This window comes from Muntiacus reevesi, chromosome 3, assembly GCF_963930625.1.
Source record: "Muntiacus reevesi chromosome 3, mMunRee1.1, whole genome shotgun sequence".
NCBI lineage: Eukaryota > Metazoa > Chordata > Mammalia > Artiodactyla > Cervidae > Muntiacus > Muntiacus reevesi.
In genome coordinates this window covers 191835079-191861692 of record NC_089251.1, presented here as the reverse complement: position 1 = coordinate 191861692, position 26614 = coordinate 191835079, and the positions used below count along the sequence as shown (strand labels likewise).

Here is a 26614-nt window from a genome sequence, read left to right as displayed (position 1 = left end):
ATAGATGGGGAAACAAAGGAAACGGTGACAGACTTTATTTTGGGGGGCTCCAAAATCACTGCACATGGTAGCTGCAGCCATGAAATTAAAAGACGCTTGCTCCTTGGAAGAAAAGCTATGACCAACCTAGACAGCATATTAAAGAGCAGAGACATTACTTTGCCAACAAAGGTTTGTCTAGTCAAAGCTATGGTTTTTCCAGTAGTCATGTATGGATGTGAGAGTTGGACTATAAACAAAGCTGAGCGCCAAAGAATTGAAACTTTTGGACTGTGGTGTAGGAGAAGACTCTTGAGAGTCCCTTGGACTGCAAGGAGATCCAACCAGTCCATCCTGAAGGAAATCAGTCCTGAATATTCACTGGAAGAACTGATTTTGAAATTGAAACTCCAATACTTTGGCCACCTGAGACGAAGAACAGACTCATCTGAAAAGACCCTGATGTTGGGAAAGGTTGAGGGTAGGAGGAGAAGGGGACAACAAAGGATGAGATGGTTGGATGGCATCACCAACGCGATGGTCATGAGTTTGAGCAGGCTTCGAGAGTTGGTGATGGACAGGGAAGCCTGGCATGCTGCAGTCCATGGGGTCGCAAAGAGTTGCAAAAGACTGAGCAATTGACTTGAACTGGTTAGATAAGCAAAATCTTAAAAGACTGGTATCAGTTAGTAGTGATAAGGGTATAGAGAAACCAGGATTCTAGTATACTGTTTGAAATATAAATTTGTATAATTCTTTTTGAGTGTAATTTGGCTATAATATTTTAACATATATATGTACATATTATATATTAATATTTAATATAGTAAATACATTTTAAAATATTAAAATATACTATATAATATATATGTATAAAACTTAGAAATACCACTTTAGGAATTTGTCCTATGACAGAAAAGGTTTAATTCATAATCGCATGCAACACAAGGCTTTTCAGTTCAGTTCAGTTCAGTCGCTCAGTCATGTCTGACTCTGTGACCCCACAGACTGCAGCAGGCCAGGCTTCCCTGTCCCTCACCAACTCCCGGAGTGTACTCAAACTCATGTCCATTGCTTCAGTGATGCCATGTTGGTGATGCCTGTCTCTCAAAAGGTGAAGAATTAAAAATACACTCACACAATGAAATATCTGTATTTTCTAACTTGAAAATATGTCCATGATATTTGAAGTTAAAAAATGTAAGCTTCAGACCACTATCTTAGGATGATGGCATTAAAAAAATCTATTTCTAGTCAAGACAAATATAGGTATGTCTCTGTGATCATAAATAAGTCTGGAAAAAAAATCCCTACCTTAGGTAAATATGTGCAATTTTGTGTCTACAACACACAAATTAGATTAGTGATTTGTTTTCTAAAATCTGAACAGAAACACCTCCACAGTTTGCAGATGGGAAGATATTTGTTTAAATGGAATTATGAGCTAAATTCAGATTATAGCAAGTATATAACATAGACTGTAACTATCCTACCAAAATGAAAATGGAAGGATTTTATTTCCAAGAACAGATGTTGGTAGAGTTGAGGAATCTCCATGAAGAAGATGATAGCTTGTGATTTAAGACAGATGTGGCCAATGACTATTTTTACCCCAAATCTGCTTTGCATAGTAACTACATACAGGTGTCCTGCCCTCCATCCCATGACTGGTTCCCTTGACGCTCAACATCTGGCTTAATGCCTGACAAGAGAGTAGGCAGATAATAAATACAGTGCAGATAGACGACCAAATTGTCAGTGTTTAACAGCTGGTGGAACAGGTAGGTGTAGGGAATTAAGCAATGGACAGAGATGTAATCAAGGGATGGCTGCTGTTCGCAATGATGATGTAAAACAATTTTTAAAAAAAAAAATCACAGATTAACAAAGTAGTTGCTACTATAAGCACTTCTAAAAATTGATATGTGGAAGCCTAGCATGTGTGTGACGCCATTCAGTCATGTCCCACTCTTTGCGACACTATGAACTGCAGACTGCCAGGCTCCTCTGTCCATGGGATTCTCCAGGAAAGAACACTGGAGTGGATTTGCCATGCCCTCCTCCTGGTCTCGTGCATTGGCAGGTGGATTCTTTACTGTTAGCACCACCTGGGAAGCCCAGTAGCCAGCCTAGAGAAAAACTGAATTATGTGAGGTGAAGTGTTAGCTACATATTTCTCAGGACCTTTAGTTTTCTTTCTTCCTTATTTCTTCACACACAAAAAATTCTTATTTACTCTTATCTTGAGTGCACTGTCAGATCACCACCAATGAACCACAATTACTTCAAACTATCTTCCCTACTGGCTGAACATGTTGGAAGAATACCTGGCCAATACAAAGCAACTTTTTATAAAGGAGTCAGAACTGAGATGACGGTTAACAGGGAGAGCAGAGGAAAGCTTTACTAATACAGTGAAACCCTACCTCAGAGGCACAGCCCAGGTGAATTTTCACCTGGGAAAGATAGTAGCAAGGAGACAAAGAGAGCGGGAGGTATACAAAAACTGATGGTTTCCTTAAAGGCAAAGACTGGGACTTTAAGAGGCACAGGTGTTATAAATATGGTAGTGAAAGTGTGAAAATGTTAGTCACTCAGCAGTGTCCAACTCTCTAAGACCTCATGGACTGTATGTAGCCTGCCAAGCTCCTCTATCCATAGACTTCTCCAGGCAAGAATATTGGAGTGGGTAGCCATTCCCTTCTCCAGGGGATCTGCCTGACCCAGGGGTCGAACAAGGGTCTCCTGCATTGCAGGCAGATTCTTTACCACCCGAGCCACCGGGTAAGCCCCCTACATATAAACAAGTTCTGTTCCAAGAGGATGTTCCTAAGTCCAACAAAGTCAGCCTAGGTGCCCAAACAACACAATCGGCTACATAGTACTGTACTGTAAAGGTTTCAATACTTTTCACACACACAAAAATACATAAAAAACAAACACAAAAAATAAAGAAAACACTTAAAATTCTACAGTACCTTGAAAAGTACAGTAGTACAGTACAAAAGCTAGGATTTAGGGGCTGGTAGCAGTACCGGCAATATCACCACTGTTTTTATGCTTGCTTCTAGACATCTCTAGGCTTGAAATAAAGATACTGTACTACTGTATTCTTTACAGTATTGTACAAAAAGTACACAGAAGCACAACTGCTTGTAGAAGATGCACACACGTGATGCACTTCAGACATGTGAACTACACGTATGTGACTGGATATGCAAACACATGTTCAGGTCTTTGAAAGTTTGCAACTTGAAGGTTTGCATATAGGGAACTTACTGTAACAGCCAAGGACAGGAATGAAAACACTGTCCTTCTGAATTTACAATATGGAAGGCAAGTCTGCACACACAAATATCTATCACCAAGAGGTTTAAAAGGACAATCTGTATATTTCATGAAAGGTCAGTCAGTCAGTAAGTTGCTCAGTCGTGTCCGGCTCTTTGCAACCCCATGGACTGTGGTCCACCAGGCTACTCTGTCCATGGGATTCTCCAAGCAAGAACACTGGAGGGGATTGCCATTTCCTCAAAGGTCAGTGATACTTAAATTGTAAACTTCCTTCTGCTTCCACCAGGGTTATGCAAAATGTGGTGACAATCACTTTGTCACCTTCACCATGGTATTTGCAAATGTGAATTGCTGCATTTCCTAAAACAAGCACTTGGAAATGGTAACCTCTTTCCCAGTAAATTCAGCAGGAGCTCTAAGAGTAAAGAGTAGACAAGGTAAGAATTAAACAAGATTTAAACAAAGTTTAAAGTTTGGTCGAAATTCATAAAAAACAGCAGGAGACAAATCTAAAACTGTTTATATGTCTTTGTGATATTTTCATTTTCTGTCTTTAAAATGAAAACATAATAAACTATATGTACTCAAGCATGTGGCATTTTTTATATCTCAGACTTGCAGAATCTGAGAAATTTTTATTTTTGAAAGAAATTAGGATTTTACCATGATTTTTATAAGGGTAATTGGTGCTACATAATTTACTTCAGAAAACTGATTACAAAAATACCCACTTTTCTAATCTAAAAGTTTTAAATACATAAAACAAATTAAAAATATAATTCACTATCTTCTCCTCCCACCAATCACACATAGCGGTCACTGCTCATTCAACAAAGATCCAATTAACTTTCGACTCTAATGCTGTTTATTAAATCAGAGCAATAATCTTTAAAGTAATCCACATTTCATTAAAAACTGAATAGAATGCATTATTTCAGATACTAAACTGATGGAGGATAAAGGATACTTGTCTATTATGGGGTAATAATCATAAACCAATGCTCTATAACACTCTGCAAATGTGTTTCAATGAGGCCAAACTGGATTTTAATCTCATTCCTACAATAGGATAAATACAGAAAAAAAAGAGAGGCAGAGTTCATGTTACCATAACACTGCAATAAAACTAATGTAATCCTTTTGAAGTGGAGATTCATTCTAAAGGCCTGTTTTTAATTGCTAAGAATAAAAATAATTTAATTTTCTATCATTCAGCATTTGCCTTTTTCAAAATCAAAGGATTAAAAGAGGGAATCAGTACTACCCTGCTTCATTTGCAAATATTTTCTCCCATTCCTAGGGTTATCTTTTTGTCTTGTTTATGGTTTCCTTTGCTGTGCAAAAGCTTTTAAGTTTAATTAGGTCCCATTTGTTTACTTTTGTTTTATTTTCATTACTCTAGAAGATTATGAAAAGGGGGAGATGGGTAAAAAATCTTGCTGTGATTTATGTCAAAGAGTGTTCTGCTATGCTTTCCTCTAAGACGCTTATAGTGTCCAGCCTTACATGGAGGTCTATTTTGAGGGGTTTTTTTTGTGTATGTATGGTGTTAAGGAATGTTCATTCCTAATTTCATTCTTTTTACATGGAGCTGTCCAGTTTTCCCAGCACCACTCCCTGAAGAGACTGTCTTCTCACCATTGTATGTTCTAGCCTCTGTATTAGATTAGGTGACCACAGCTGCAAGGGTTTATCTCTGGGCTGTCTATCCTGTTCCATCAATCTATATTTCTGGTTTCGTTCCACTACTATGCTGTCCCGATCACTGTAGCTTTGAAATATAGTCTGAAGTCAAGGGGCCTGATTTCCTTCAGCTCCATGTTTCTTTTGCAGGATTGCTTTAGCTATTTGGGGGTCTTTGGAGTTTCCATGCAAATGGTACATTTAAGTGTTATAATTCTGAGAAAATGCTCTTTGTGATTTGATAAGGAGTGCATTGAATCTGTAGATTGCTTTGGATAGTATAATTATTTTCACAATATTGATTTTTCCAATCCAAGAACATGGTATATCTCTCCATGTGTTTGCATCATCTTTGATTTCTTTCAGCAGTATCTTATAGTTTTCTGAGCAGAGATCTTTTGCCTTTCTAGGTAGACTTATTCCTAGGTATTCTTTTTGTTGCAATGGGAAATCAGATAGCTTCCTTAATTTCTCTGATTTTTCATTGCTTGGGAGTATATAGAAATGCAAGAGATTTCTGTGTATTAATTTTATAACCTGAAACTTCACCAGATTCATTGATGAGCTGTAGTAGTTTTTCTGATGGTATTTTTAGGATTTTCTATGTGTAATGTCATGTCATTTGCAAACAGTGACAATTTTACTTCTTTTCTTTAATTTGGATTCCTTTCCTTTCTTTTTCTTCTCTGATTGCCAGGGCTAGAACTTCCAAAACCATGATGAATAAAAGTGGTAAAAGTAGACATCCTTGTCTTGTTCCTGATCTGAGAGGAAATGATTTCAGTTTTTCACAACTGAGAATGTTGTTTACTGTAGGTCTGTCATGTACAACTTTTATTATGTTGATGTAGGGTCCCTCTATGCCCACTTTCTGAGTTTTTACCATAAATGAGTGCTGAATTTTGTCAAAAGCTTTTTCTGTGTCTGTTGAGATTATCATATAGTTTTCATTCTTCAGTTTGTTAATATGGTCTATCACATTGATTGACTTGTGTACTTTAAAGAATCCCTGCATCCCTGGGATAAATCCCACTTAATTGTGGGGTATTGTCCTTTTAATATGTGTGTTCCTTCAATGAATTCTGTTTGTTAGTATTTTGTTGAGGGTTTTTGTGTCTATGTTCATCAGGGATAATGGCCTGTGATTTTCTTTTCAGTGTGAGATATCTTTGTGTGGTTTTGGTATTAGAATGACGGTGGTCTCACAGAATGAGTTTGGGAATATTCTTCCCTCTGCAATTTTTTGGAAGAGTTTGAGAAAGATAGGTTTGTAGCTCTTCTCTAAATGTTTGATAGAATTTACCTGTGAAGCCATCTGGCCCTGGACTTTTTGTTTGCTAGAAGATTTTTAATCACAATTTCAATTTCATTATTTGTTATTGGTTTGTTCATATTTTCATGTTTCTTCCCGGTTCAGTCTTGGAAGGTTGCACCTTCCTAAAAATGTGTCCATTATTCTAGGTTGTTTATTTTGGGGGGCATGTAGTCTCCTATGGTCCTTTGTATTTGGTGGTAGTCTCTGGAGCTTGTATGGACAGATGATTCCTTGGCTTAGAAGTGGAAAAGCATGCTTAGATGGGTGCCCCGCCTAGTGCCCATGGAGGCATGAGGGTGGCTGATAGGGCAGGAGGTTGCAGTGGAGGCACCCCCCTTGCATGCCACTCAGCAATGGCACCTTGCTTCTGTAGTGACCCAGAGAAGTGCTTCTATAGCTTCTAGAAAAGTCAGAAGTGCTTCTGTAGCTTCTCCTGCAAACATTCCCAGTTGTGGAGCTCCTTACTTCTATCCCTTCACACTGTCTTTTCACAGCCGGCAGTTGTCCCCTCCCTGGGTCCACTCTCCCAACACGACTTTCCATCACTCAGCCCCTGTCCGCACCAGGAGACACAGGACTCGGGCCGGGGTGTGCAGGCAGCAGCACAGATCATGGGCACAGGTCTTACTTTGTCCTGCCTTTCACAGACCAGTTGCTGCATTTCCCAGCAATTCTCTTTCTGCCCTAGCTGATGTCCCCACTGTGAAAGGGCTTTGCTGAGTGTGGGAACCTCTACACTTTCAATTCCCCTCCAGGGGTGCTGGTCCCTTCCTGTTTCCTCTTTTGGTTTTTTCTTTCTTTCATCCTACCTGGTTGCACGGGCATCCTTCTTGTTCTTTTAGGTGTCTGATCTTCTGCAAGTGTTTAGCAGGTGTTCTGTGATAACTGTTCCATTTGTAGATGTATTCTTGATGTAGTTGCGGGGACAGGCAAATTCCATGTCCTATTATGCCATCTTGACTCTTCCCCAATATTCATATTTCTACTGACAGTCTGTTAAAGGCAATCCAAGCTTTTCCTGTCTTGCTCCTCGAAACGTTTCCAAGCCTCTGTCCAACTCCAAAGCCATGTCCATATTTTTAGGTAATTGTTTCAGTAAGACTCCTCCTCTTCCAGGTACCAAAATCATATTAGTTACTTTTATGCTGTAACAAATTGCCATGCTTTTGTGTGCTAAAAAAGCACAAATTTATTATCTATGGTTCGAGTGGTCAGAAGTCCTAAATGGATCTTGTGTGCTAAGTCACTTCACTCATGTCCAATTCATCGCGACCCTATGTACTATAGCCTGCCAGGCTTCTCTGTCCATGGGATTCTCCAGGCAAAAATACTGGAGGGGTTTGCCATGCCCTCCTCCAAGGGATCTTCCTGACCCAGGAGTTAAACTCACCTCTCTTGTGTCTCCAGGATTGGCAGTCGGGTTCTTTACCACTAGAGCTACCTGGGAAGCACATAAATGAATCTTATAACACTGAAATTAAGAGCTGGCAGGCTTGTGTTCCTTCCGGAGGTTCAAAGGGGGGAATTGTCTTTCTTGCTTTTTCTAGTTTAGAGGCCACCTGCATTCCTTGGCTCATGTTAATATTCTATATATAACAAGGTTGTGTATGCTAGCATTATTTTCAATTTTAAAAAATAGCTTATTGAAAAATACAGTGAATGCTCTTCAAATTTCTATGTCTGCAAAATAAACTAGTAATATTCTCTTAATAGACAATTGCTAAAATTATAATAAAATAAATATAATAATAAGTAAATAAGGTTCAATTGGCTTCTTAAAACAGATTAAAAATCATCACTGGCCAGAAACTTCCCATCAGTAACTTTGCAGTTTTTGAAAGCTTCCCATTACTTTAGAATACTTACATAGTATACATACTTATACTACATATACAATTTTTATTCTATTTTTTATAGTCTTCACTTTTTAAACCTATTTTTCTCTTAAAGAATAAAGGTGAAAATTAATATTTGAAATAATATTAGTAACTCAAGCAAAATTTTTCTTTTTACATTTTTTCCCATTCTAATACTGTAGCATAATTTAGATGGAAGGGTAGTAAAACCTGACAAGAACACCAAGAGAACAAAGTTTTTATTCATAAAGAAATGAAATACTTCAAATTATATCTAAAGTATGTTAATAAAATAAAAGTGTAGCTTAAAAAATGACTAATACATTTAAAGGCATTGAAAAGTGGAATAATTCTAGAAAACAACAACATTCATTCCAAAAAGATTGCATTTGTATTACATATCAGGCATGGACTTCACAAATATAAACAGATACTGCCCTTACTCTCATAAACTGTACAGTCCATCTATACAGGTCTTTATCCTAAGAAATTTCTGAATAATACATAATTTGGAGAATCATTAGCCTTTGACTTCACTGTAGAAATATTACATTTTTATTCTACTATAGTTTTTTGAAAGCAAAGTGATATTTTCGTTTTGCAAAGAAGTTGAAAAAATCTACTAGCGGTTAATTTTTAGTAACTTGCTCTATATTAAAAGAAAAAAATTTACAATGATAAAGTCTTTGACAGAGCACAAGGAAATACTGCTGCCTAACAGAAGTTAGTTCCAAGTTATGAGCCACTGATTTAAGCTTTACTAAAAGTGTACTTGTTCCCTGCTTGGTTTCATTTAGATATATTTTCATCTTCCTCATGCTGTAGTCTCTTACTAACATACTTTCTTGCAATTCCCTCCCTTCTGAGTTGAAGAAAAATGAAACCTCAAATTAGACTAATTTCTGAAAACGAGGAGAGATAGACAATCGTCTGGAAGGATGATGCACAGTTTTTTTCCCTTGCAAGAGAAAGGAGTATGAGCACCAGCAAGAGTACTTAGGCATTCAGAGGAAGAACAATAAAATTATTCTCACTGATTACATATTTTCAGAAGAGCTGGCAGATTTCTCAAAGATAATTCAATCCTAGGGACCAATAAAAGCCCAACCCCATCCAGAATTTCTTACTAGCCAAATTAAAGCATCACAGTTGACCTTAGATTCCATCAGTATGTGCTCAGTTGCTCAGTTATGTTTGACTCTTTATGGCCCCCTGAACTGTAGACTGCCAGACTCCTCTGTCCATGGCATTTTCCAGGCAAGAATACTGGAGTGGAGTGCCACGTCCTACTCTAGGGGTCATCCCAACCCAGGGATTGAACCCACATCACTTGCAATTCCTGCATTGGCAGGCAGATTCTTCACATTAGCACCACCAGAGAACCCCCTCCATCAGCATAAAAGGCAGTGTAAGCAGATCTGAACATTTCTTTCTGATGCTTTACTATTTCCTTCCACATATATCTGGCAAAATATAAAGCATCTTTGTACAATTTAAGAAATTAGGGTTAAGATTTTAGAGCCTGAGACCCAATTAAGCATATTTTTTTCTACAGACCTCACTCCTACTTTCAAATCCCCCTTTATTGCAGTTGTAAAGATACAGCACAAGAGTGCAATTTAAGAGCTGAGATTGTTGAGATTTACTCAAGTTCATCTGTGATAAATATGGTGGGAATGAATTCAGTCAAAAAGATTCCACACACATGGCACAACCAAATGGAGCTTCTATGGTATTACTGAAACTTCTTGACAGACTTAGAGTTCTTTTTCTTCTCATGCTTGTTATTTCTGAATGCCTGATCCTTAAAAAAAGCACTTTTACCCATCTGCACACTCAGAGAAAAGGGCACCAATGAAAAATTTGACAAAAGCAGCATAAGACAAAATTAAAACTATAAAGCAAATTCCTTTTTAAAAAACTAATCTTATCCAGTAATTAGAGGAAAGATAGCAAAGGAGGGAAGAAAGAGTAAAGTAAATAAAGTATCACCAGAATTTATATGTTTTGTCATATATTATTCATAAAATCTATCCACGCCTACACTTTTGTGATAAGTAATTTTTCTTAATACTGGAATGCACGCTTAAAATGTATGATAGCACTGAAGTCATATTATTTTTGAGGGATTAGCAAGATCTATATCATCATTGTTTAACATAAGTAATACTCTGAATTAATAATGATCTGATTTAGACCATTCCCGGGATGGAAACTTGCAAGAGTTAAACGAACACTTTTCACAATTACAGGTCAACTTTGGGTTTATCAAAAGAACAAATAAGCTGATACTAGATAAATGGGTGAGTGGAGATATGCTTAATTGAGTGGTTGGAATTCTCTTCCCATGGCTTCTTGGAGAACCATGTAGGTTCCTCCTTCCCAGCTCTCAGGGACTCAGTTAGGATAAATCCTGCCAAAGTACCTACATCCAGGAGACAAATGGATTCCTGATACTCTATAAAGAAAGCTGAATGTCAAAGAATTGATGCTTTTGAACTGTGGTGTTGGAGAAGACTCTTGAGAGTCCATTGGAAAGCAAGGAGATCCAACAAGTCCATCCTAAAGGTAATCAGTCCTGAATATTCATTGGAAGGACTGATGCTGAAGCTGAAACCCCAATACCTTGGGCACCTGATGCGAAGAGCTGACTCATCTGAAAATACCCTGATGCTGGGAAAGACTGAAGGCAGGAGGAGAAGGGGATAACAGAGGATGAGATGGTTGGATGGCATCATCGACTCGATGGATATGAGTCTGAGTAAACTCAAGGGAGTTGGTGATGGACAGGGAGGCCTGGCGTGCTGCAGTCCATGGGGTCACAAAGAGTTGGACATGACTGAATGACTGAACTGAACTGAACTGATACTCTATCTAGACTGACACCTAATAAGACATTCCATACTTTTAAATGTCAATTTTATTTTTCACTACTATTCCTAAGGGAAAATAAAAACCAAACATCAGTTTAGACAATACCTGCTGCAAGTAGATTACCCACCATTGGTGGTTTTGATAATAAGGACATTGATTTTTTTCACATTTAAATGTACAGTTTAAGGAGTTCTCGCAATTGTTAGGTCTCTGAGTTGTTAGATCTCTGAGTGTTAGGTCTCTGAGTTGTTAGGTCTCTGAGTTGGCTTGTTTTCTTTGCTGTTCTCCTCTTGTTAGCCAGTTTGGCTCTCCACTTTTTAAATATCACACCCTTGAAACATAATGCTCATGATAAGATGGGTGGGTTGGTGGTTGTCTTTGCCATCTCTCCTTCTAAAATTCAGGAAGAAAACATTTTCTTAGAAGTCCAGTGATTGATCTCAAAGTGTGATCATCTGAGTAGTAGTAGAATCAGTGTTGGCATAAGCCTGTGAGAAATGCACATTCTTGGGCCTCTCTCCAGGCCTACTGATTCAGAAGCTCTCGAGCTGACACCCAACAATACATTTTTAGAAGCCCTTCAGGTTGTTCTGAGTCAAGCTAAAGTATGTTGTTGTTGTTCAGTACTCATTCAAGTCCGACTCTTTGCGACCCTATGAATCGCAGCACGCCAGGCTTCCCTGTTCTTCACCAACTCCTGGAGCTTGCTCAAACTCATGCCCATTGAATCAGTGATACCATCCATCCATCTCATCCTCTGTCATCCCCTTCTTCTCCTGCCTTTAATCTTTCCCAGCATCAGGGTCTTTTCTAATGAGGTGGCTCTTCGCATCAGGTGGCCAAAGTATTGGAGTTTCAGCTTCAACATCATCCTTCCAATGAACACCCAGGACTGATCTCCTTTAGGATGGACTGGTTGGATCTCCTTGCAGTCCAAGGGACTCTCAAGAGTCTTCTCCAACACCACAGTTCAAAAGCATCAATTCTTCGGTGCTCAGCCTTCTTTTTATGGTACAACTCTCACCTCCATACATGACCACTGGAAAAACCATAGCTTTGATTATATGGACCTTTGTCGGCAATCACTAATTAAGACCAATCTGATCCATGCCCTGAGGCTGAGGCCACCTTCCCTCTGCTCTGAGAACTGCTCCCCCGCATGGGTCCCTCCCTTGTTTCCTTCGCCTGAACAGAGTTTCTTTCTCTGATGTTGTTGTTCAGTTTCTCAATTGTGTCCAATTCCTTGAGATCCCATGGACTACAGCACACGAGGCTTCACTGTCCTTCACCATCTCCCGGAGCTCGCTTAAACTCACATCCACTGAGTCAGTGATACCATCCAATCATCTCTTCCTCTGTTGTCCTTCTTTCTCTGATAAACGTACACAAAATAGCAATGCCCTAGACACATGTTCCCTCATCCCCTACTCTCACCACATCACATATGTGTTTCTGTCTGGTGTGTTTCCCTCTACTGGAATTTAAGTTCACAGAAGTTAGGACTTTGTCTATATTTATTCACTGCTCTGTCCCCAGAACCTAGAATTTTTGGTGTATAACAGGTGTTAGATAAATGCTAGATATATGGCTGGCATATTGATGTCCAAATGAAATTGGAATAAGTCAAAGAATGGTTTATGGGTAGACAAACAATAGTTTGCCAAAGCAAACTACTTACAAATAGAGATCTGTAATAAAATCACTCCTGACTTAAAACTTAAGTGTTTGTTATAATGTAAAAAAATAGCTGTATTTCAGTAACTTAAGAAAAGAAACCCCTTTCTCACCTTAAATGCTCTGTTCCAATAAATTTACTTATACTACACTTTTCTGTTTTATCAGATTTGATACCTTTTATTGGAATGGACAGATTTAATCAACATAAAATCCACCATAAAATTAAAAATTTAAGTTGCCAGTTTTCTTCTAGAAAACCAGAAATACATCTGACAGAAAACCGAACAAAATATAGGTTCAAAGTGTAAATTAAATTACTTATATAAACAGATGATAATACTTTCAATTTCATATACTATTGGTCTTACTTCTTAGTTTTATTCTAGGGAATTATTTGATATCTTGATTACTCATCAACGCTTGCTTGCCTGTAGAATAATTTTATGTAAACGAGTACATGGTTCCATAAATGGTTATTTCATATTGATAGCATTTTAAATGATATAATATTCTAGTGTTACCTTAACACAGATAAAACATATTTCCAGAGAAGTACTTTTGAAAATCCATTGAGTAATTTCTATTAACTTGTATATGATTTTCATATTTAAATCTGACCATTAAAATATCACTCACTGCATAATTTCCTTGAGAAAAAAATAAAATTATCATGGTATACATTCTTTTTGGTACCATGGCACCAGATTCTCAGCTGCTAATTTAAAAATAATTTTGTGGGCATATACCAATTTAGACCATTATATGTAATTATAAGTAAAAACACAGAAAGCGAATCGATAGCAGCCTAAAACAGTGATGTTTCAGTGATCCGAGAGACTTGTGCCTATACATGCTGAGTATTCAGGTTGCACAATGCTCTTCACTGGACAAGTGACTTTTTAAGGTTGCCTTCTTTTCTTAATGTACCACAGGAACCTTTCCAGAAACTTATTCTCCTTTTTGCTTTTCAAAGATTAACACTGGACTAAATTCCTTTTCACATATTTATACTTTTGGCTTTGGATATGCTATTTTATAAATGGTATGACTTTCAAGATTTCCAGTGCAATTTATATTAAACTCTTCCACTCCATTCCTGACACATATTGTCTCAATGACTTCTTAACCTAAATGTGAGTCAGAGAGCAGGATCAATGATCCCAACAGCAATGACCCTAGCTCCCAGAACACTTCTTTTGTCTCATAAAATATATTCATATCACTACTTATTTTAGACATTATGACATTGATTACACATGTTTTCTCTACCAGTCAAGTAAACACCTGTTTTCTCTTTATGTGTTGCCTTTAGATGTGACTTCTGAGAAGGCAGGAAACACAGGATGTTTTTTAGAATAATTTTCACAAGTCAAAATATTTTCAAAATGATTATGCTGTTCTAGTGTATGGGCTAGTTGCTCTTGACTTTTAAATTCTTTCACATTTCCCAAAAGAATTTCCAGTGTCCTAAGTCAGCATAGTGCACACAATTTTAAGTATATAGTTTAATAGGTTTTTGTATATATATACTAGACACCTGTGAAATATCCAATCATCCCTTGCCCAGAAGGTTCCTTCATCCCTCCCTAATCAATATGGTTATGTCATTTAGTAAGTGTATCTTCAAAATGCCTTGCTGCAAAAGTTTTAGTTTTCATACTGAAAAATTTTATATACCATAGCTGAGTATACTTGTGTGCTGTGAAACTCTGCAGGGCAGGAATAGAGACGCAGACACAGAGAACAGACTTGTGGACACAGCGGGGGAAGGAGAGAGTGGAACAAATTGAGAAAGTCGCACTGAAACATAGACATTACCATATGTAAAACAGCCAGCTAGTGGGAAGTGGCTGAATAACACAGGGAGATCAACCCGGCACCCTGTGACAACCAGAGGGGTGGGACGAGTTGGCGGGTGGCAGGGAGAGTCAAGCGGAAGGGGATACATGTATATTTATGGCTGATTCGCATGGCTGTATGGCAGAAACCAATACCACATTGTAAAGCAATTATTCTCCAATAATCATAAAAACATAGTCAGGTAAGTTAATTTTACCTTAATAGTGTGTTTTTTTTCTATGTAAAAAAATGCTAAATGATTATAGTAATTATGGTGATGATAAAATATCAGTTAACTCTTAACTCATAGTTATACTAGGCATGATTTAGGCATTTCATATATACACACTTCTTTAGTCTTCATAATAATAGTAAGGGGTAGGTACTCTAACATTCTTATTTTTAGAATGAGAATTTTATTTTGTTCAACTTAAAAGAACAGTAAGAAGGGGCAAAGGCAGGATTTGAACCCATTAGTCTGGGACCAGATTTCTTTCACTCAAGGAACAACACTGTCAGCCTGAGACCCAGAAGCACAGCAGGGTTGGATTTCTAGGCAAAGAAGAAATCCCCATAAATGGGCCATATCTTATTACCTCTGAGTCTCTGGCAAATATTCTATGCCACATGGTAAATCTGATTTCCATAATCTCAACTCTCCTGCAGTCAAAATATCATATGCTAATGGTCATCATAATTTATTTGAGTGAGGGACAAAATAACACTTAAGCATATATAAATGCAAATAGTTAGCTGAACAAGAAAACTTAAAATTTTAGAATCACTTATGGCTCGGGTGGTAAAGAATCAGCCTGCAATGTAGGAGATGCAGGTTCAGTCCCTGGGTCAGGAAGATCCCCTGGAAAATGGAATGGCTACCCACTCGAGTATTCTCACCTGGAAAATCCCATGGACAGAGGAGCCTGTTGGGCTGCAATGCACAGGACTACAGAGTTGGACTGAGTGACTAACACTAACATGCAGATTTAAAAAACTTCTTGAAGGCTGATATGAGACCATTTTACATTTCTGGTTTTGTTTTAAATCTGAAAAACTTAGGACCTAAATGTCTTCTGCTATTATATTCTAAAATTTTCAATTTTAACTCTTGATACATATGCCAAGTTTTTGAAATAAATGCCTATACACTTCATACATCTATGTATGCATTCTCTCTTCCTTCATTTAAGTTTGCTTTCTTTTTAAAAATATCATGAGGAATCCTAGTATTTGAATTGAAAAGTGTATATTACTTTCTCTTCTGTGAAGCTTTTTTATTACTCCTCATGAGTCAAGGGAAAAGTCTTTTGTTATTGCCTTTACAAATCAAGAGTATAAAACAAATGCTTAATTGAGCAGATTGATGATTAGATGGAGAAAAATGATGAAAGGAAAGATGCCAGCACAAACAGAATATGGCCATTCATTTTTTACTCTAAATGAATCAACTACTGCTATGAATGGGGACCTAATACTCATTCTGGCAGCAAACCACCCAGAGCCTCAGCCCTCTGTGGAGTCCCGTGTCTGCGCGGACAGCTTTCCTCATTTCTCTTCGTGGAACACACCAGGCAGCTCTCTTCTGTTGGCACAGTCACGTAACTCTTAAATGCAGGGTTATAAACACAGCGGAGTACATGAGACTTTCTCCCACTCTCAACTCCAAATACTCATTCAACGATGAAAATGCTCTCTCTTAAAGAAACAAGATAACTAAACTATAATATGCAGTCAGGAGAAACAACCCTGGCTGTTCCCAGACCTAATTTCTTGGCAAGAGTTCAATTAAAAATTTTTTTAATAAAAAGGGAAAGAATCTTCAATTCAACTACACTACTGATATGGACCTGTATCCATCCTTACCCTTACATATGCCTAGACTAGCTCAGTCTTTTGTGTTTAATTGTCTACAACCAAAAGTAACAGAGGTTGTTAAATGAGGAATTTGCTGTTTCGAGCAGATATTGCTGAGGTTTTCATAATATGTTGGCTAATCAGCAGCACAAGACCTCTCAGACACTAAAATGGCAGAAACAAACCCTTCTGAAGTTTTCTAAACCCTTCTTATTGTCATAACAAGATTCCTCCAGTCAAGTACTAGAAGATGAAAAGTAGAACACCATTACTTGTTAAAGACACCCAAGTGAGTCAGAAACTTGGCTGGCAGTTTACCTGGGCCCAACTACAAATACTGTAATAGAAGTGCCACATTTAATTAGCCCTGAAGCAGGGAACAAAGCTCTCTCATTTTAGAAAGTTGGCAAATGGAATTTGGAAAAAAAGAAAAAAGCAAACCTCTTACCTTTGGTAGCAATTCGTACACACTGGGTTTTAGTTTCCTGATGGAATAAAAAAAAGTCAGTTATAAAAAAATGAAAATAGTCAGTTATAGGTAATGTTTCCTATTTCATAAACTACAACTAGTATGAAGATTAATCTGGGGTTATAAAGTAGGTTTACAAAGAATAGAATCACAGCATTAAAGACACTATTTTTTAGATGTTTTCACAGAGATTTCTAAAAAACCTAAAATAACTTAAAAAAACCAGTATTTTCTAAAGACTTAGGTATCTCTGTTTACCTTGTAATGAAACAGGTTATCTTGCTGGGACAAACAATCCAGCATCCTATTTGAATTTATTGTACTTTTTGAATGATCATAAAGAAAAATATATTTGCAAAGCTAATATAAATCAGACCCAAATATAAATTTCATGTTCATCTCATACCTGTAGATTCAGACCCAAGCTGAATACTAGACAGTTTCGCTTTGATTCTAGCACAACTAAGTAGCTAAATGATGAAAGTCATAAAATTGCATCACAGTTACAGTATATTTCATCAGTTCTTTTTTCTTTTTTAATTTAGGTGTTAGGGATTAAATATTTTTTGGTGGGATTATGTTCTTTCTCTTGCTAGACAGATGAGATCAGGAAGTAGAAGGAGAAACGGGAAAGGACAAGACATTTCAGAATTTAAAAAACCTTTTCTCTTCCTTTTGTTTTTAAATGTTGTGGGGTGGTACTAGGAGGGTGAAACACACTTCGAGGTTTGCACTTCGCTTCTCCAAAATTAAGTTCACTCAGTTTTTATCCTTGAATATATATCCTTGAATCCAAGAGGTTGGATAAGATGTTAAAGGCGGTGAACACAACAGAGGTTATTTGTTTTTAAGATGTATATGGAACTCCATCTTGAGTAGTTTTATAGATAGATAAACCAAGACTTCTTGTACTTTCCTCTTAAGCATTTGTTATTTTTAAATTAAAGTAAAGCATTGAGGGGGAAATTAGTAATCAAAATGAAAATCTGCACTTTTATTATTTAACTGTGACCTGAAGCCTTCACAGTACATTCCAAGAGACTGTTTCACAGTACCATAAAGGCTCAAAGGAATTTTGATTTCTTAAAAGCAATTGCTGTTAACTCCATCAGGATTACCAGTCTCTGTTGGTAGGAGCCATGTCAATTTTAATACTTTTTTCCAAGATAATTATGAAACATATTATTGCTACTCTGTACTTTGATTAAACCATGTGTAGACATATTCACAATTAGAAGAGAAAATTCATATCAAATCTTTTAAAAGAGTGCCAGAGAAAATTCTTTATAAGTAACAGACATTCATTAACACTTCTCTCATACCACAGACCAAGTTACAAAAGTTAATTTGGAATCTCTCACCTCTCTAAAGATGAATACCCAAACACAGAGCTATGCTACTTTATACCCAGAATGGAATAAAACTTCTGTGGTTGTCTCTTTTTTGAGCAGCCCCATCACGGCAGTGGTACGGAATGATGTGTGGGTAGAAAGTAGGCAACTGACTCCTACTTATGTAAAAATAAACTAGAAGATGAGAAGAGCATTTTTAACCATGAGCAGCCTCTGGCTTTGAAGTACATCTTAGAAGATGCTGTGACATTTTTCTTTCCATATACTGTAATCCAACCATACAAGTAAGCACAAAGGTAAAGTTTTCATTCAAAAGCAGCCAGTCAATACCCTAAGTTCTCAGGATCCCTTACAGAAATGCAAATAGATTACTATGTCCTGCAATGAAATGATTCCAGGATATAATAGGACTGCTGTGATTGGATATTCCACATCATCTCTCAGGTACCCATTTCAGGGACTCAATTCCTCAAACCCGACAATTTCCTATAAAGCTACAAAGTACATAAAACTGTCATTCTTCTATTGAATTTTAAGTTGTAGAAGGTTTCCATTCTCAATTTTTTTCTATACCTCTCTGAAAAAAAAAAAAAAAAAAAAATTAAATAAAATATGCTTTAGGAAAGGAAATCTTTCAGGAGAACAGCATGAGACGTGAAAGCCTAGGTTATTTCCTTACATATGGAACCACTGGTAGTTTCTAACTTCCTGTTGTGTTTCCCTCTTCAATATTCATTTGGGAGCCGTGGCAGTGTTCAAAAACAACTGTGTCCAAAATGGGAAAAGGAGGGGCAGCCAGGGAACAGAAAACAGACTTCTCTAACCACACAGCATCCCGCCATCGCCAGGCTGCCTTCTGTTTAGGTTCTGTCAGATATACCACAGGCGCCCTATTACTTTGTAATCAGGGGATTGTTACCAGTTATTTACTATTTGGCTTGTACCCCCTGAAAACTTTATAAGGGTTTATTAGCCTGCTGTGGAACACGCATTCTGTTTATCCTGCGGTAAATTTAATCTCCTGAAGTGTGCCACTATTGAGCAAAAAAGACAGAACAATGCCCTATGTTGACAGGGCTGGAGGCCCGGCAATACTACACCCATCCTTTCAAATCATTTTACTCACAATTGCTCCTGTGGGCTTTCCTGAAGAGGGCTCAAAGAGAAGCAGTTACTAGGAAACAGGAATCCTGTGTGAGGTAACTGGCGTGGAGCCCCGCCCCTATAGTAGGCCCCAAAGCGAGCGTGCTGCTAGGAACAGAAACAACACCCCCTACACACGGAATTTTTTTTTTTTTCTTCCCCTGACAAATGTTACTGAGTATTTATAAAATTTGACTGTGGCTAATCCTCAGGGCAGTGAAAAAGCAAAATCCTGGAGGACGCTCACCTTCTCCACACTACTCATGGCTTGGAAATAGATGTTGTATCCTTTGCGTGGAGCCAAAGGGGGGTTCCAAAAGCCCTGATAGGTTCTGTTGTCGCCCACTGTGAATGGGGCTGGTTCTGGAAGGTTCCCTGGGGGCAGTTCGGCGGCAAAGTAGTATGGCGCACCCCCACTCATGGCATTCTGGTAGGTGACAGGAACTTGGTAGCATTCCATGGCTCCGGTCTCTCTCTTGGTTCGGTGGGGGTGCAGCTCCTCCACAACAATCTGATAGGCACTGTTAGGGAAAAGAGAAGGAAAATAAAGCATGCAGTTAGACTCTAGATACTGAGCGTTCTCAAAACAAGGACTGGGGTGTCTAATGTCAGCATGCAACCTTTCAGTCTTTAAAGCCAGTCTCAACCTCCTGCATTCTGACTTTCAAGGTCTTTTGCAGTAAAATAGCATTTCACATGGATTCTGCTTCCCCCAACTCCAGTATAATCACTAAGGACCGGAAAAAAAAAAGACAAGACAAATCACCATAGAACTAACTCTGCACGTTTTTAAATGTTGAGAGATGAGATCCCTTAATAAGGAACCTGACATTAACCAGAGACATAGCATACATTAAGTTTTTTGTCTGATATTTTAAAATGTTTAAAGTTAACATTTTCCTTTGAAATCATAGTGTGGAAGGCCTCGCTCCAAGGCTCAACAAGACTGCCTGCCTCAGGGCGGGGCTTGAAGCACCAGTTTGTGGCTGTCATCGCATTAGAGACAGGATGTGCTGACAGGCTTCTCCACCTCTTGACCTAGCCATGGCATCAACACTAGCTCAGAGCTATGCAGATCTAAAACACAAGTGACATGCTGCAATTCGGGCACAGATGGACAGAAATCTGTCCCCGCCACTGAAATAGACTGCCTCCTTCTTCTAGAGTTGTTAATAATAAAATGCTACAAATTGTAGAAACAGATGGTATTTGGCCTATTAAAGCTCAAACCTAAAGCTTCTAATACCTTTCCTAAAAGTCTTAAAACTTTTCTCTAATAGCTAGTCTTTTATAGAGGAAAGGAGAGAAAATAATTCAACTTTAATTATCTACCTCACCACTAATTAAAATTTTAATTCCATTTCAGAAACTGGTATATTAATATTTTCTCTGTAGGATAGTCTTTAGGAAAATATACATTTTTTTAGGTCATGTAAAAAATTTGAAGGTAACGTACATCTGATAAAATGGACATTATTAATATATTGTTATTTATTTTGTATATTACATATATATAATAAATTTTTTTAAAATATGTAATTTAAATTCCTGACAATTATGAGAGAAAGTACTATGGTCACATACAAATTAAAAATAAATCAGCTGTGTGTAGGGCTGTGTGTTTGAATCTTGAATTTCCAGGCAAATCAGATCATTCTGTGTAGAGAAAATAGTTCCTATTCAATGCATCTCCAGCAGTAATAGAACATTTTCTTTAATGAACTTTCAAAAAATAAAGGACAGAGAAAGAGAGAGATAAAAGTTTCATCTAAGATAAACATTAAATTTTATGCTAGTTTAGAATTGAGTATAAAATTTAACTTAATACACACTCCGTCATACTTACAAACAGGACACTTGCACAGATTAAGAGAAAGGAGATTTGTAGATTAAAGATTTTATTTTCCTCCTAATTATTTAAGTTCCTATTTTCCATTAAAACTGTGCTAAGAAATAGGTAGGTTGGTATCAATCTCCTTTCCTTTAGAAATAGGACAGAAATTGTACTAATGTCAGAAATTGAGATTTGAGAAAATAACTAAGGCAGAATTCTATGTTATTTGAAATTATCCATACTGCATCATTCCCTATAACTCTGCCAAGTTGGGTCTCTAAGCTCCAAGGAATGCTACTGACAAGATATATGCTCTCTGAGGGGTATGTGGAGCAGGCACTTGTCAATTTTAAAATACAGGGAAACATAAGCATAGCCCTTGGAGAGAGAGAGAGACAGATCATAGCTGACATATGCTATGTTAGGCAAGCCTAGTCTTTTATTTTTCTGCTTATTTTCAATTTAGAATCCATATTTGTATGTTATACATCTGTATATCCTATGGATACATTCAAATATGTGGATAAACTTGCATATGCACACTACTCAAATAAATTTAACCTTATAATCTTGTCCTAATGGACAATATTGATAATTACCCAACCTTGTTAATCTTTAACTTAATCTTTAAAAATAAATTCCTTGTTAATTAGCTCACATCTCTAGAAAAATCCAGAACATCTAGTGAACATTCGGTCTTAACTAATTCTATTAAACTGACACAGATTGTACAATCCAAATTAAAGAACTTCACATACGACAGCTTGTCTCTTCAGATCTATTAAGAACAAAAGCAAACTGCGGATGTTGGAGAGGAATAAGGGAAGAAAAGTATGCTCTTTGGGAAAGATCTCATCGAACTTGAGATGGAGCTCCAAACTAAAATTATAAAGTTCATTTTTAAAATAAATTTTCTTACTTTCCTTGCTCATTTTGTCTGAGTAGGCTGTTCTTTAACCATATACTCTTCATTTTTCTAAAGTTGTTTTTTCCCTGATACTTATTTATCACTACAATTAATTAAAGGGCAGAAAGTAAAAAATAAGAAATCAAATTAAAAGTTATTTGACTGATTACATGAAATTGGCCTATGCTCTTTCATGCTTGTGGTGTCTAATTACCTAACAGTACTTAAGTTTAGCTAGATCTAAATATATGAGTTTAGTATTCTGGCAATTTTAAATATTCCAAAGCCACATGAATAATTTTATTCACTCTACCTATATTTCATATTTTCCCATTATTCTTAAATACATTTTAAAAATATTTCTATAATTAGGTTAAAATCAATATACTGATATCATGAATCTTTACTCAACATTCAAAATATGATTTCTTTATGGTAAAAAACTAAAGGTGATTTCACTATACTATAATTTTATTAAACATTGGTATGACATCATTTTTAGTCTTTTAGTAGGCAAAATAATGACTTCTTTCATACAACTTCCCTTCAGCTGTAAGACTTTAAAGAAAATATACATAGGAATTTTTGCCATTAACTCAATGCAATTATATGATAGACATGGTAGATATTCTTCCCGATTTAATGCTTAAAAATGTTGGGTATGAACTCAAAGATACCTTTGCCTTCCATGGATTTTTTTTAACCCATTAGTAAGTAAACCCTCTGTGATTCTGATTAAAGTTTTAGCTTGTATGATTTCTAGGTGATACCAAGTCACAAAGTATACAATGTATACTTTCTCATTTTTTAATTGAAAATGTTTCCTTAAAGCTTTAGGAGAAATTCCCTAGCTCTAATGTTTTACAACTCCTCTAACTAACAAACCTCCCAAGATCTCATAGCCACCATTATTCCTATTGACTGCCCCAATGCCAACATTCTGAATATCCACAGAGTAAGGGCTTAATTACCATATTTTAAAATTAATTACATCTTGTCAAAATTATGTGATGCTCTCCCACTGTCAAAATCTGTACTCATTATACTGGGGTTAATATCTTACATTGAAAAAGCAAGAGAGTTCCAGAAAAACGTCTATTTCTGCTTTATTGACTATGCCAAAGCCTTTGACTGTGTGGATCACAATAAACTGTGGAAAATTCTGAAAGAGATGGGAATACCAGACCACCTGACCCACCTCTTGAGAAACCTACATGTAGGTCAGGAAGCAACAGTTAGAACTGAACATGGGCCAACAGACTGGTTCCAAATAGGAAAAGGAGTACGTCAAGGCTGTATATTGTCACCCTGCTTATTTTACTTATATGCAGAGTACATCATGAGAAACACTAGGCTGGAAGAAGCACAAGCTGGAATCAAGATGGCCAGGAGAAATATCAATAACCTCAGATATGCAGATGACACCACCTTTATGGCAGAGAGTGAAGAGGAACTAAAAAACCTCTTGATGAAAGTGAAAGAGGAGAGTGAAAAAGTTGGCTTAAAGCTCAACATTCAGAAAACTAAGATCATGGCATCTGGCCCCATCACTTCACAGGAAATAGATGGGGAAAGAGTGGAAACAGTGACAGACTTTATTTTTTGGTGCTCCAAAATCACTGCAGTGGTGATTGCAGCCATGAAATTAAAAGACGTTTACTCCTTGGAAGTAAAGTTATGACCAACCTAGATAGCATATTAAAAAGCAGAGACATCACTTTGCCAACAAATGTCCATCTCGTCAAGGCTATGGTTTTTCCCGTGGTCATGTATGGATGTGAGAGTTGGAATGTGAAGAAAGCTGAGTGCCGAAAAATTGATGCTTTTGAACTGTGGTGTTGGAGAAGACTCTTGAGAGTCCCTTGGACTGCAAGGAGATCCAAGCAGTCCATCCTAAAGATCAGTCCTGGGTGTTCATTGGAAGGACTGATGCTGAAGCTGAAACTCCAATACTTTGGCCACCTCATGCGAAGAGTTGACTCGTTGGAAAAGAGAGGGATTGGGGACAGGAGGTGAAGGGGACGACAGAAGAAGAGATGGCTGGATGGCATCACCAACTCGATGGACATGAGTCTGAGTAAGCTCCAGGAGTTGGTGATGGACAGGAAGGCTTGGCGTGCTGCGATTCATGGGGTTGCAAAGAGTCAGACACGACTGAGCGATTGAACGGAACTGAACTGAATATCTTACCACATTCTTATATCTCCATCTTGTTCTCACTACTTTCAAATACACATTATCCAATTCAAACTTGTGTGACCATTGTTACCTAAACATTTGCAAAATACCATTAGAATAAACATTAAGTTAAAACATCTATTTGATTTTACTTGGATCATAAGACCTGTGTACTCATAAAATAGTGGAAAAGTATTATTTCCATCTTTGCTTAAATTTCAAAGCATTTTTATCTGGAATTCAAATAAGTTTTCTTGTGTGACAGTGGTGAGAAAAATCAGGTGCAATTATTTAATCTCTTTAAAATTCTGGAATGAAATGAAATATTCTGCAGATGAATGAAGATGGTAGTCATAATGTTTCAACTTGTGTATATGTGACCAACTGACCCAGGGATTAACTCTAACATACAAGGTTTTTACCAGCTAAACCCAGTTCTATATTTTGATCTGTATTCCTGTTAAGCTATCTTGAGTGCCAAGCTACTTCAGTTCTGTCTGACTCTTTGTGACCCCATGGACTGTAGCCTGCCAGGCTCCTCTGTCCATGACATTCTCCAGGCAAGGATACTGCAGTGGGTTACCATACCTCCTCCCAAGGATATTCCCGACCCAGGGATCGAACCCACATCTCTTCTGCCTCCTGCACTGGCAGGTGGGTTTTTTTTTTACCACTGGCACCACCTGGGAAGCCCGTTAAGCTATCACTGAACATCAGACAATTTCTTTTTCTAATATAATTGTGGGGGAAATGATGGTTTTGATGGCATTTCATGACTATGCCTTAATTATCTAACTAAAAATATATGGTACTTAATATTCTAAACTGCAAAAATAGGTTTTACCTACAAAATAAACATTTAGTTAAGCCCTAGAATAGATATTTTCTTGCCAGCTTAAAATAGGTTGAGCTTATATTTGGAAAAAGGTGTGATAAAACACACATTCATCTATTACATCTTACAACAAACTGGATTCACCACTGAGGAACTCTTCTCTAGTGTTTTTGCAACATTCCACCGCTGTTTTCATTTTTGAAAACACATCTACATTGACTCAGTCTTTTAATAACTGGGACATTCTATGAATTCTAATATATTATTAAATCTACCCAGGTTAAAATTTGAATTCATTTAAGAAATATATAAAAAAACAAATTTTTAGAAAAAATTAAATTATGCTTTAAAATGCTTTAAAATTATGCTTTAAAAATTAATTATGTTTTAGAAAAAATTTAATTATGCATTCTAGAGAAATGATTCCAAATGTGGGTAATATTAATTTTGAATCATAGTAATGACTGTCAAGTAATGACAGTTTTAAGGCTAGATCTCAAAAAGTTGGTGAGGACATTGAAAGGACTAGTTAAGTCAGACAGCAACTTTCAAGCTTTAGAATGATTGTGCTAGTTGTACATTTGTGTCCGAATTTTTGTGACCCAATGGATTGTAGCCTACCAGGCTCCTCTGCCCATGGAATTCTCTAGGCAAAAATACTGGAGTGGGTGGCCATTTTCTTCTCCAGGGGATTTTCCCGACTCAGTGATCAAACCTGAGTCTCCTGCATTGCAGGCAAATTCTTTACTGTCTCAGCCACCAGGGAAGCCCATTAGAATAATTATATATTCAAAAGTTAATTTTGTCAAAGAATCAGACTTATTAGAACTGTACTACACAAGTTTTACTTTAGTGTACGGACATAGTCTTAATGAATACTGAAGAACAAAGTGGTTGGTGATACTGAATTCTGCATTATTTAGGACAAGACTTCACTGGGGTATACATTATTTGTTCACAAATGTAAGGCAAATATAGTGGTAAGTAAATGATTTGTAACTTAAAAAAATATTATCAATAACATATTCACAAATCCAACAAAGTTCGTGAACACCAACTCTGAGCAAAATATTTACAAGGATGAAGAACCCTCTCATTGCAGATCCAGATTGTCCATGACAAATCTGGGCAAAGGTCTGTGCTCTGTTGCGATTGTTTTATCTTTGGTTTACAATGCTTAGCACAGTGCCTGGCACATAATACATGGTCAATTAATATTTGTATGATAATTTGATTAAATTAGTTAGAGCTTAGGCTACATTATGTGGCACTATTGTGTAATAATAATAATATACTGTGTGTGCAACTTACATTAAGTAGACCTGAGTTCACTCAAATATCTAACTCTAAAAAGATAATTGCAAGTATCTGGCAGCTCATTTAAACAACATTAGCAGAACTAAAGAAATAAAAAGTAAATTTTATCACAGGTAGAAGATGTGAATAACTCTGATTACTTGTCAATAGTAAAAGATGTTGAATGCAGACATTTTCTCTTTCTTTGGATCAGCAATCAGACTTCCTCACA

General features: G+C 37.0%; 1 protein-coding gene across 2 annotated transcripts in view; it reads right to left on the bottom strand.

Moving 5' to 3' along the window:
• The window catches only part of PTPRK (protein tyrosine phosphatase receptor type K), a 604099-nt gene that overhangs the window by 82763 nt on the left and 494722 nt on the right, over window positions 1-26614 (bottom strand). For both annotated transcript variants that reach the window (XM_065931350.1, XM_065931351.1), the window contains exons 12-13: window positions 19580-19853; window positions 16817-16853 (exon numbers count right to left, since the gene is read on the bottom strand). In XM_065931350.1, coding sequence (XP_065787422.1) covers window positions 16817-16853; window positions 19580-19853 — 311 coding nt within the window. The remainder of the gene's footprint in view (window positions 1-16816; window positions 16854-19579; window positions 19854-26614) is intronic.